Source organism: Vanessa cardui, chromosome 5, assembly GCF_905220365.1.
Source record: "Vanessa cardui chromosome 5, ilVanCard2.1, whole genome shotgun sequence".
Taxonomy (NCBI): Eukaryota; Metazoa; Arthropoda; class Insecta; order Lepidoptera; family Nymphalidae; genus Vanessa; species Vanessa cardui.
In genome coordinates, this window is record NC_061127.1 from 8177945 (window position 1) to 8191478 (window position 13534).

The 13534-nt window shown below is 29.6% G+C and overlaps 1 protein-coding gene across 1 annotated transcript; it reads left to right on the plus strand.

Moving 5' to 3' along the window:
• Positions 1–2203: 2203 nt before the first annotated feature.
• On the plus strand, positions 2204–11059 carry LOC124529938 (sodium-dependent nutrient amino acid transporter 1-like). The gene is made up of 14 exons (XM_047103888.1): positions 2204–2311; positions 4775–4957; positions 5074–5341; positions 5534–5747; positions 5827–5870; positions 6193–6340; positions 7394–7472; positions 8038–8141; positions 8618–8804; positions 8889–9065; positions 9360–9459; positions 9766–9945; positions 10022–10119; positions 10485–11059. Exons 1-14 carry the CDS (start codon positions 2309–2311, stop codon positions 10656–10658), a joined length of 1959 nt encoding a protein of 652 aa, XP_046959844.1. The 5' UTR covers positions 2204–2308; the 3' UTR covers positions 10659–11059.
• Positions 11060–13534: the final 2475 nt, after the last annotated feature.

Consider the following 13534-nt stretch of genomic DNA (forward strand, 5'->3'; position numbering starts at 1 on the left):
GTATTTGTATGTACAAAACTGCTTTAAAAACCCTTGACATCGTTTACATAATAAAAAAGTAAATTAAGTCGTTATCTGGCCTTGGATTTAAGAAACAGTTATGCACCAAGTTTATTTATTATAATTTCAATTTAATATTTTTTTAGTATTCCGGAAATATTTCCGTACCAATACACTATTAATTTGTTTATTACGTATCAAATTTTATAAAAAGTATAATTTTGTAAATCTAAATATGTATATGAGACGGTGGCACAGTACGATGCACGCTCCTATAAATTTTGTTTTCATTTTGTAGAGCATCGTAGTATTTTGTATAATTGGTCGCAGCTACAACATACGGACACCGCATCGACCTTGACTATTGTTTGATGAAATTACGATACAACATATAGCAATGATAAATAATAATTAATGTCATCATGACAAGACAAATAGGCACGACTTTTTTCAAAACGTAAATCTATTACCAGTTCTCTGAATTATGTCATTTTTATTTTAAGATTAAAACAATAAAAAATATTTGAGTCAAATTCTAATTCGAACACAAAGTCTTTTCACTATCACTCATATATCATCACATATATGTTACAGGGTTATTGGTAATTCGACGTATATCCTTTAAGAGGTGATAGGGGTGACTATATACAATAATTTTAACCCCCCCATATGCATCATACAAAAGTGAACCATTTTTGAGTTATCAAGTTTTTTAGCTTTTTCAAAATTTGTCAAAAATTCAACTTCAAATTTATATTTAGAAAAAAATATCAATTAAAATCTATTTTTTTCTTCTGATTTATAAAAACGAATAAACACTGGATATTTGTAAATATTTTAACTGTCATTTTCGGTTCAAATTTAAAATTAGGAGACGGAAAACGATATTATACCTAATTTAAAAAAATAAATTCTTAAAAAATGCCTCAAAAACTAAAAAATCATTATAAAACTTGGTCTGCAGATTATTTTATAAACATAACCGTTTTCTTAGCTTTCCAAAATGTATAACAACTAGGAATTTATTTCAAAGCAGCCGTAATAAAATAACCAGAAAGGACGGTGGTGGGAATTCGTATTCGAACATGAACGAATTTGTACTAAAGGTCGCTCTTTAAAATTCCCACAAAATTAATTCAAAATAATATTCAATGTAAAAAATCTTACTTACTCACTTAACCTACTTACCTAATACAAGTTTAAAATAAAATTTAAATACACAAACAGCTAAGTTATAAGTAAGACATTTTGTAATACAGGGTGTATTACAAAATGTCTTATTATTTAAATTAAAGTTAGTCCCTAAAAAACTAACTCTCTGTAAGAGCACAGTGCATACAGTATTTTCTATAGGGTATGTGTTTGTAATATACCCACAAAATTGTTCATGAGTGATAACTCAAAAGTGGTTCACTTTTGGATGATGCATATGGGGTTAAAATTATTGCAAATAGTCACCCCTATCACCTCTTAAAGGATATACGTCGAATTACCAATAACCCTGTATATCACCCACGCCCGTAAACATTGGTACTGTAAGAAATTACATTACCCTTTCATCGCCAATGCGCCACCAACGTAGTGTAAGATGTTGTCTCCATTGTGTCTGTAATTACACTGGTTACTCTTTAAGCTGGAACACGATACTACATCGAATATACATATGATGCGTGGCTGATACCTCTCTAGACAGGCTTGCGCGAAGCTCTACCACCGATTAATTATTTTTACTTAAACCTGTGTAATCGAGTAAAAAGGTTACAAGTTAACACTTGTTGATTGAGTTAATTGTAATTACTTGACGTAAAAAAAATTAACATTTTGTCAATTTTTATTTTAATGATTATACCAATTCAATAATTAAGAAATATGATGAGATAACCTTTGACAACTTGGATATTATGTTAAGTCTATTTACTAAAACGAAATAAATGAATTGCTAATTGAATAAAAATAAGCGAAATACAACTCACTGATTAATAATGAAATCTCAGAAACTATAACACATACAAACTTGCGTTTTGGCAGGTAGGTTCCGTATAGGGTTTGTGTTGTATAAATTTCGCGCGGGTAAAGTCGCGGTTCAGCAAGTAAAATAATATAAATCAATTTCCAAAGAATTTAAAGCCATTCGATATAGATTGCAATGGGAACCAAAGAGTCGCGCAGACGGTGATAGGAATTATTATAAATCATTGAAAAGAACGCGCGTCGCCCCACTCCAATGTTATTAGTAGCTTTGTGTAGAGTCGCTAACACCTCCGCATGAAAACTAGTGAAGTTCGACGCGCGGTGGGATTTACCTAAAATGGTAAGAATTTTATTCGAATTTTAAAAATAGTTTTTCGTTTTTTAAATTGTGTGGTATTGTAATTGTTGAGAGCTTTAGTACATTTCTTAATTCCTTTAATTTTATATCAGATCATTTTTAACCTTTACTTTTTAATCTGTATGATTGTATGTTTTTTTTTTTGTAATAAATAAATAAACTTTTTATTATGATCATTTATATTTTGAGTGATGCAAAAATAACCACAGTGGCTTTCAAGGAAATAAAAATTACATTTTAAATTTATCAATAATTATTAATAGAAAGTATGGTTTTGTATTTCATGTATTGTCTAAACAAGTAAATAACAATTAATATAGAGAAAAAAGCGTAACTAATTGAAGGCAATGCATAAACGTAAGCGGCTTATTTGATTTTCAAGTACGCGATTATAAAAGTTAAACGCAATTAAGCTATCGTAATATATATGTTGATTTGCTCAACAACTTTATCGCTTAATGTTTTATTATTAAGTACATATTACACTTTCGTATTTACAATATCGTACTTAAAATATATTTATAATAAGTTAAAGCTAATTTCTTTATTTTCTTAAACATACTCATTTCTAACTATTTACTAAATAAGCCTTGAAAAATTAATAACAATAATATACTTTATCATTGTAATAACAAGGTTAGATAATATATTTTACAGATAGCGAAAAACCATCACCTGAATTATTTGTAACTAATTAATTATTAGTCATTTATTATATACCTATGACTATATATTTTATCTGAAAGCGAAACAAGGATGTACGTTATAAAATTTATTGATAATAAACTGTTTTAGTTTTATATACCTAATTAACTACATGCTTAAAATAAATTATTATATTGATTTAAAAAAATACAAATAAGGATAACAATTCTAGGAATACAACGTTTTTTTTTTAAATTATAGATTCAAATTGCAAATGATTATTTATTTAATAATAATAAATACCCAGTTTCGATAAATATCACAAAATTATAATATTCTAATTTACATAAGAAATAACTGTTACGAAACCTTTGTAACGTGAAAACAATAACAATTGTAAACATATCGGCTCTATGACAAGTTCTATATAGAGCCCATCACGACATTGGCATATAAATTATAGTTACATACAATGATATTACATTACATGGACTGCCATAATGTTCGATTTGGAAAGATTGCTCTGGAATAACAAATACACTTATTTTAACAAAACTTAACTCAAGGCACTTCGATTTTGGATGACAGCTTGGAACTTATTTAGTTTACACGGTCTTATGTTACTTACAGTTCATTTCATTCATATTTTATCATCTTCATCAATAATGATGAATAGATTTCGAGCTAGTCGAAGTTCTTAATTTAATTGAATTTGGCTTGTTCTTAATAATGGCAAAAGATACGATGAACTGCCACATGAGAACCTTTTATGGGACAATAAATGCGTCGAGATTTACGCAATTAGAAAAACTTCAATAATAAGTACAATAATATTTGAAATACATATACATATATTATCCGCTTATTAAACATATATTTTACTTATTACTTCGCTTTCGCTCTTAGTATCAGAGTGCTGCAGGCATTTTTATAATTATATCATCAGAAAGGAAGGAAGAAATGCAAAAGCTTTGACTCAGAAAAACAAACAAATCACATTAGTTTTTTACTCACTATTACAATAAGTCCAAATTAAAATAGTGTTACTATTGTATTTTAAATAAGTTTTTGTAATATTAAAAATTGATATAAAGATTATACTATCAAATAAACTATATTATGTACCTTATGTAATTACTAATATATAGTATATAGTTATCGGTCCTAATCAGGAAATAACTCGTTAATATAAAATATAGCCATGCATTTTATCGTTTATCAATATTTCTATGATGATTAGAATCGAATTTATAGTCATTGATTTATCCTTATTTGTTTGGGTTGCCAGTACGGTGTATATAACATAAAGTGGGAAGGCTCTTGAAGGCTCACAAAAAGCTTCTTAGTGTCCCTTTCGGGATCCTAAAGGGTGCAGTGTAGGAACACAGTTTGCGTTCGATAGCTCTGTTTTTTGTCGGATAACTTTGACATTGAACTGACTAAATGGTATTGGCAGAATAATTAAAGGCGAAATACTTAAATATAGCAATACATTAACAACAATACCTAATGTTTATGCCCCATCAATAAAAATGTGGATTAATTTATTAGTCACTTATCTCTATAACTTATAACATCGTTATCGTTTTTTGTTGTTTTTGTTATTATTTGAGACATTACAAATAATTAAATGATAGGTCGTAAGAATTAGTGAATCATTAATATTAAAAATTTTAATTTCGAAATAACTTCTTTATGAAATTCGAATATATTTTTTAAATATTTTTTCCTCAAAAACAACGTTGAATTGAATTTAACTTGGTAAACTTAGTCCGAAATAAATAAACCGATTGGTTTCAGGCTGACACTACAAGTAAGGGTGGTGAAATAAATCCAGGTTTTGTAAACTCAGAACCGCCACCCTTAAGTCCACCAAACTTTGGTGAATTAAATAATGGATCTCCGGAACCTAAGCGCTCTAAGGAACATGGCTCTCCACCACCCGTACTCAAAGTGCCAATAGAAGAAACTAAAGAAAAACTGGTAATTAGAATATGATACATGAAATTAGTGATTTTCGTGAACCCCTAGTTAAACGAATTTGCAATTATTGATTTTTGTATATAAGTGAAAATAATTCAAAGGTTATTTTTTTCTAGAAAAATGATGACCCGGAAGAACCTGAAAGGGTTATGTGGGGAAATCAAATCGAGTTCCTTATGTCCTGTATCGCCACATCAGTGGGTCTCGGCAATGTGTGGCGATTTCCCTTCATTGCCTATCAAAACGGCGGTGGAGCTTTTCTTATTCCGTACCTTATAGTACTTATATTGATAGGAAAACCTATGTATTATATTGAAGGTGTACTTGGACAATTCAGTAGTAGAAACACAGTGAAAGTTTGGTCGATGGCTCCTGCGATGAAAGGTAAATTATATTGTTATAAAATCATTTTGTTTTTTGGATTACTAATTCAATTATCATAAAAGCCTATTTTCCAAGTATTCCATATTGGATGATTAGTGAAATCGTGCAAAATAAAACGTGCACGTGTAAATCCTGATTATATTATTTAATTCTTTTATCACTTGTTAATATTTTATCTGTTCATCGTTTCAGGAACCGGTTATGCACAGTCGTTGGCATGTGGTTATATCCTTTCCTATTACGTATCTATCATAGCTTTGTGTCTATACTATTTGGCTATGAGCTTCCAGGCGACATTGCCATGGGCTGTTTGCGAACCCGAATGGAGTAATTGTGTGCCTTCTGGAGCGACGGAAAATATAACCCTAAATGAAAATTCGACTAGCAGTGCCGAACTATATTTCGTGTACGTTGAAACTACATGATTGATTTCAATAAATTTCCTATGTTTTTTAAATATTAATTAAACATATTTTTGTTTATAGACGAACGGTACTGCAACAAAGCGATGGAATTGAAGGAGGTCTGGGTAAGTCAATAATAATAATTACTATTATAGTAATGTGTATTACATCGCTATTGATTAACTTATACAACTAACATCTTAGTAATATTTATAATAAACCAGTTCATATATCGGCTCTATCGGATACTATGGCTCAATCAATCAATCTCTCAATAACTTTCAAACAAATATTTGAGCACGTGAATTATCGTTAATTCTATTATCGTTGTTGTATATAATGCCTATATAAATAGATACGATAAACCAGCTATGAATTAGAAAAAATAAACAATTAATGATTTGATGTTCGAAACGTAACAGAATTCAAATGTTTGTTTTCATTCAGGTTTGCCTATATGGTACTTAACCGTATGCCTACTAGCTGCATGGCTTTTAATCTTCATCATCGTATCCAGAGGTGTCAAAAGTTCGGGAAAAGCTTCTTACTTCCTCGCAATCTTTCCTTATGTCATCATGATCATTCTTCTTATCAGGTATAATATATTCTTCAGTTTTTTTCTTTTCTTAATTTCGCAGAGTTCATTCTATATAATTTATATACAAATACTTCACTGGTATAAGGGCGTTGTGGTTTAATTATTTAAGCTTTTAAAGGATTCGAGAGGCACTTAAATCAATGTCATATTCTAACCATGAAAAAAATGGCTTAAAAATAACTTTCAAGGTAAAATTTAAAACTACTTCTTGAAACAAATTCAATTTGGTAGTTATCATAATGGTGGGATGAGAATTTTTATCATCGAATAATTAATAATAGTTGCATATTTACATAGCCAGTGAAGTTAAATAAAAAAAAAAACGATTATACCAATTACATTCTAAATTGAATTAATTAATATAGAATTGTATTGAATAATATTGAATTAAATAATTGAATTATATCAAGCAAGAATATTATCCGTACAGTGCCCGTACTCACCCTGAGTCACGTGTTACTAATCTCCACATACATTATTTGCATTAATCCTCGAATGTTATAATCATGACGGAGATAATCTACAATGCACAACGAATAATTTTATGACGCACGTTGATCTTAATCGCAAAGTTAAAAAGTAACTTTCTTTAAATAGGTTTAGTTTTTTACTTAGATCATTTATATATCTAAACTGTGTTTAACGAACTAAAGAACTAATACAAACACACCAACTTTATTCCCTTCAGCTGTGCTTGATATTCTGTCATAATATTATTGGTTACTATTTATTTTACGCGTTCTTCGCGAATTCGAATTGATTATTAAACTTGATTGATTATTAACTAGACATATAAATAATCAATTCCACATATTACTGTCTGAGTTTGCTAGTAGGTTGATATGCAACTTATATTTTACAAATACATTACAGTTACGAATAAATTATTAATTACAGGAATTACCCAACATTCACAGTTATCGCTGAATGGATATGATCCTTCTCAGGTTGCATTGTGTTGTGTTATACACAATATAATAAATTTAGATAAAATATTCATTACTCATTTATATAATTAATTAAAAATAATATTTATTGTTTCTGTTATAGTACCGTTATTCTACCTGGATCTGGCCAAGGCATTCTTTTCTTCATAACACCACAATGGGACAAGTTACTTGAACTTAGCGTAAGTTACTAATCGATCTATTTACAAATAATTATGTATTCTTTGTTTGGAATTTATTTTATTTAATATAAATTAATCTCAAGGTTTATAATAAAATTAATCTACTGATTTACTTAATGTAAATCTATTAACGATAAATTTGATAAAATAGGGATTAATTAGCAGTGAAATTACATCTGTGTGTCATTTCCTCAAACGCAAGCTTAGATAAAATGTTTTGAATATATTTTTCATTTGGTAGACCCCTCTGGGTAGATACCTCCTACTCATCAGATATTCTACCACCTAAAAGCAATACTTAGTGGTATTGTTGTATTGTAGGCACGAGGGACATAACATTTTAGGGTAAATATATTTTACAATGTGTTTGATTAATCAAAGAACAAGATTAATCTTATAGTTGTCATTGCATTAATGGTGGAATTGATGGTTTTTAATCGAGGTGCAGACTTACATTTAGAATACCTAATTGCTGTCCGTCTTTTATAATAAATAAAGTAAACAATAAAATAAGTAATTTTAAAAAGTGAGGTTCTACAGATTTTAATGTGGCTTTTTATTTTAGGTGTGGTATGCAGCCGTGACGCAGGTGTTTTTCTCGTTGACAGTGTGTACAGGACCAATCATCATGTTCTCTTCATATAATGGTTTCAAACAAAACGTTTACAGGTAATATTTACAATTCAAATAAACTCTTATATATAATTGCAATATATACTTATAATAATTTATTCTTATAATATATTATTTAAATTATAATAATTTATTCAAGCCTTTATGTGAATATGACTATTTCATTTCCACTGAATTGGATGACAACGATTGTATTTCCAACTTGTACGCTTTTGCCAAAGTTCATCAGCAGCTACAATATCCGGACAATTGTTTTGACAACTTTAAATAACTTTTTGCGTGTTGACAAAATAAATATTGCCAATATAATTTTTGTTTAACTATTTTTACATTTGACCACAGCGAATTTCAGACTTTATTTAAAATCATTCGTAGTTATTAAATTTTATAAACTTCATATTATATTTTGTAAGCACTTATTGTACTTACAAAATATAACGCAGTTTTAGCCTATGACTGAATGCACTAATATGTACGAGAATATTATTCAAATATGATTATTTGCATTTTAGGGACGCCATGATCGTTACAACTCTAGACACATTCACAAGTTTGCTCTCTGGTATCACGATTTTCGGTATCTTGGGCAACTTAGCGTATGTTTTGGATAGAGAAGTTCTGGATGTAGTCGGATCTGGAGGCACCGGTCTTGCTTTTATTTCCTATCCCGACGCCATCGCCAAAACTTTCCAACCACAGGTATACTCATTATTTCAATGTATTACTACTTCCAATGTAAGTACAGACTTTTTCATGTTTGTCTAAGTTTCTTTTTGTTTTCAGTTATTCTCAGTACTCTTCTTCTTGATGATGGCAGTTTTGGGAATAGGTTCTGCTGTGGCTCTGCTTACTGCCGTGAATACTATCCTGCTGGACGCTTTTCCTCGCGTACCCACTATTTACATGTCAGCTCTTTCTTGTGTTGGTGGTTTTGGCATCGGACTGATATATGTTACACCTGTGAGTATTGTTCATCCTTATAATTTAATTGACTAATTAATTATTATTAATCCGTCCAAAATGACACCCGGTCCTATAATTCGGTACTCTTGATCATCTTAGCATCAATAATGTTCATTCGTCTAATTATACAAATACTATTAATATTAATACAAATTAGTTATTTTTTAAAAATGTGATGACGTATGATGTTTCAGAAAGTGAAATCATGTTGTGGTGACTGTTTAAAGTAATTATAAAGTATATGATTTCCTTTTTTTACATATAATTTATTGTTTCTTTGATTGTTTTCAGGGCGGTCAATACATATTAGAGCTCGTTGATCACTACGGTGGAACTTTCTTTGTGCTCTTCTGTGGTATCGTTGAAATTATTGGCGTATTTTGGATTTATGGTAAATATTTACAATTATATAAATTATCTAATCTAATTATATCAATAATCAAACACAGATCAAATTATATTATTATATAATAATATAATAAATATAATATATCGATAGTTGTACCCTAATTAAAACATAAATCATAATTACTAGAAGATAATATAAATACTTTTACAAAATTAAACAGATAACAGTGGTTAACTGTTATTTGTTTTGTTCGACTACCTATGTAATCATAAAATTTTAGTAATTTCGCTTTATGATAAAATTATTTATATTTGTTATATTTTACATGGCACAATGTTATTGTTTCAGGTCTTGAAAATATTTGTCTTGATATAGAGTTCATGTTGGGTCTTAAGACATCTGTATATTGGCGTTTCTGCTGGGGTTTCATAACGCCAGCAATGATGACGATTGTATTCATCTACGCTCTATTATCATTTGAAGCTTTAGTATTTGGAGGATATTATTATTATCCAACACTGGGTTATGGTATGTAAACTTTAATATAAAGGTTTATTTGTAGTACACTAAATATAAAATATTAATTGACTAACTAATGTTTCAGTTGCCGGATATATAATTTTATTCACGGGAATTTTACTGGTTCCTGTATTCGTCATTACAACACTGTATAAATACAAGAGCTCTGGTCGATTTATGGATGTAAGTAAAACAAATTAAGAAAAAAATATGTATTAGCTATAAAAAGTAAAATATGTTATGGTAGGCGTCTTTCATCGCAAGGAGAAGCGTATTACAACGCGCTGCGTGTATTCGGATTTGTAGAAATTAACATAGAAGACTTCCGACTTTATTTCTGACTTCCGATTGTAGGTTTCCTCACGAGTCTTTCTTTTTTGCTCCGCACGAAAGTATAAATACAAAACTAACGAGTTCTGCCCATTAAGCTATTTTGTCTTATATTTTACTCCACATAGTGTAAATTAAATAATTAAAAATGACAAAACGTTCATAGGTACCTATCAAGAAAGTATTTTTTTTGAAATTATCCTTTTTTTCTTCACCAGGTACTCAAGAAATCTTTTAGTTCTAAATCATCGTGGGGTCCACGTTCAATGAAAACTCGAAGAGAATGGCAGCTGTTCAAAGAAAATGCTAAAATGGAGCAAGACCTAATGAGAACCTCTTGGTTTAAACACATTTGGTACAGTTTAACGGGTGGATACAGAAGTGGAAAGTGATTTGTTATGATTTGTATGTCAGCTTATGTATTCGATATTGATAAATTATTATAGATTAGAAATATTGAAGCATGTACTAGATTGATCTGGAGATAGGTATGAAAATATTTAATATTATGATATGTAAGGTTACTTTTACGTAAATGTCAAAACACGTAGTTTTATTAATCTCATCATTATTGTTGTACTTTCTACTACATACATAACTTAGGCGCACAATTACTTGAATAGTACATCCTTATTATGTAGATTGTATTTCAATGGTATTTTTATCGAACACTTATTTAGTTAGTAAGTAAGTAGCCTTAAATCTCCCTTTCATATAGAGTATTTTCAATAGTAGTGCATTTAAACAATCCTTAATTTAAATGTTTTTCTGACAATTTAAAAAAAAATCTTGTGTTCTATTCAATTCTTGAAGGAAGTCTTTAATAATCTAGTACTAAATTACGAAAGTTTACTGTTACTGTTCAAATTATAAAAATATAGAATGTATTGAAAATAATTATATATCATAAAAATAGTAAGTAATGTGTGATAATTATTTCTACGTATGTTTTGATGGCTGTGTCTTAATTATATGAATAATATTTGCTAGAATGTAAGATAAAAATTGTTAAAACTTTTTTTAAATTTGTAAATAAACGATTTGAAATAAACTTACTTATCTTATTTTATTTTAAATACGTAATTGAGAGCTAGTTTTTAATAGCAGCTTGTCAAATCTACTAACAATGTGTCTTTACTGCAATCGAATTGGCCGTGTGCATGATTTTATGATTAATTGGTGTGATGATTATTTGTAGCCAAAGAAACTGTAAAATTGTACTATATTTACAAAAAGTTCAGGAAAGAACATTTATTTTGACAATCTTCCTACTAAAATTTGATTAGAGTTTGTAAGTATTTTCTTGCATTTTATTTGAATATTTTAATCGTTTCATTACTGTCGGCTCAGAAAAAAAGAACACAAATCCAAATGACATATTACCATGATTATACAGTAATACAACTGAAACTATTTCATCTACGACATTGAAATGAAGGATTTTATCATTCTTTTTAACACGTTCACCGCGGTACGAGGTCTAATAAGCCTTGTATGCGTCTTCCTTGCGGTGCGGCTAAGAAAAACATAAACTTCCCTGTCGTACGGAGGCCGTAACTTTTATGTAGGAAAAAGATAAACATATATATATGATCCCTGTTAAAAACAGAATGCAGTCTTGTATTTACTTTAATACGGGGTCATTTCGACCTCGTACCGCACTGAAGAAATAAAATTTTACCTCAGTGCGAAACGAGGCTTAGAAGACCTCGTACTGCGGCGAGCTCATACCGCTCACAGCGGAGATTACGCGCGACCAGTGTTGTGCATGAGTCGACAGTGAGAACCGTGTGTTAAATTTTCGAATAACAACAGCGCGACGTTATCGAAAAAAAAAATTGAACAGCGACAAAGATGAGGCGACAAGTATATTTATTAATTGCAAAACTTTTGTTGAAAACCGTATGAAAATCGTTTAGTTTTATAGTATATAATATATATATAGTCGTATAGTTTTTTAGTTCATCGCGTTTAGGCAGACAGAAATCAAACTTTGTTTGATTCATGTACCTAGTGAAATTATTTTTTATTTTTTTAGAAACTAAATGTCCAGCCTTGAGGCAGAAAAAAAGAAAAATAAGATTGTCACACAATGAGTTGTTGTTTTATGTGAATCATTTTTATGTTTGAATTGTTTTAATGATAAACATTTGTAAAATAAAAAGAAAGTAAAAAATACCGATATTTTTGTTTCACCACTAAAATTGATGTAAAAATTCTCTTATTGAGTGCGGTACGAGGTCTATAAGACCAGGGGTCTTATAGATAGATAGATTTTCTTTTACCTACAGATTCTAAATACACCAAGCCACTGATGTACGCTTTAAGGTTTAGGTCAAACAATTCATAGTTAATATAAGTATATCATACAATTATTTATATATTTTAAATTCAATCAATTACCAGGGTTTTAGTCTCTTAAGCGTTACGAGGTCTAATAAGCCTCGTACCGGTATTGTGATAGATTGCATACGAGGTCTTAAACGCCTCGTACCGCAGGAATGGAAAAAATTTAAAAAATGATGCCGCAGCGGACGTTTTAAACATAATTATTTTATCAATAAATATATTTGTTATTGTGTTAACGACCTTGATAATCTTATTTTATAACATATTATAACGACTCGACCCGGCTTCGCTCGGGCGCAAAGCTGATACTAAATGTACCTACTACAAAATTTGTTTATTTACGACATCACATTAGACTCTTCTAAAATCATCAGTGTTTCTTTACTATATTGTCCATGTATTATATACAAAAAAATTCCTCTCGAATAACTCTAAAATCTAAAAAAAAAACCGCATCAAAATCCGTCGCGTATTTATAAAGATTTGAAAACATAGGGACATAGGTACAGAAAAAGCGAATTTGTTTTATACTATGTAGTGATAAGCTTTTTCGACGTTCGAGGCGTTGTTTGCTGTTTTATTTTATCAAATTTTATAGAAGTGATAAAATAGACATTACACCAAAGTTAGAGATTAAAATAAATAGAAAATAAAATATAGATAGGAAGATACGATTTTTAGGTATCTTTTGTGCAAAAACAATCACTGTTCACTGCGGCAGCAATATTTTGATATCCTATTTGAGCAAAAAAATTGCAAATGGATCTCCTGAGTATCTCCCAAAGGGATATTAGTAGGATAATTTTTATCTACATATATTCATTTTTTCCCTCGTTTTCGCGGTTTCAGTCACTTGAGATGACAGACGCATAAATACCCAGGTATTGTACGACACAAGTTAGATGTAGCATCGGAAAAT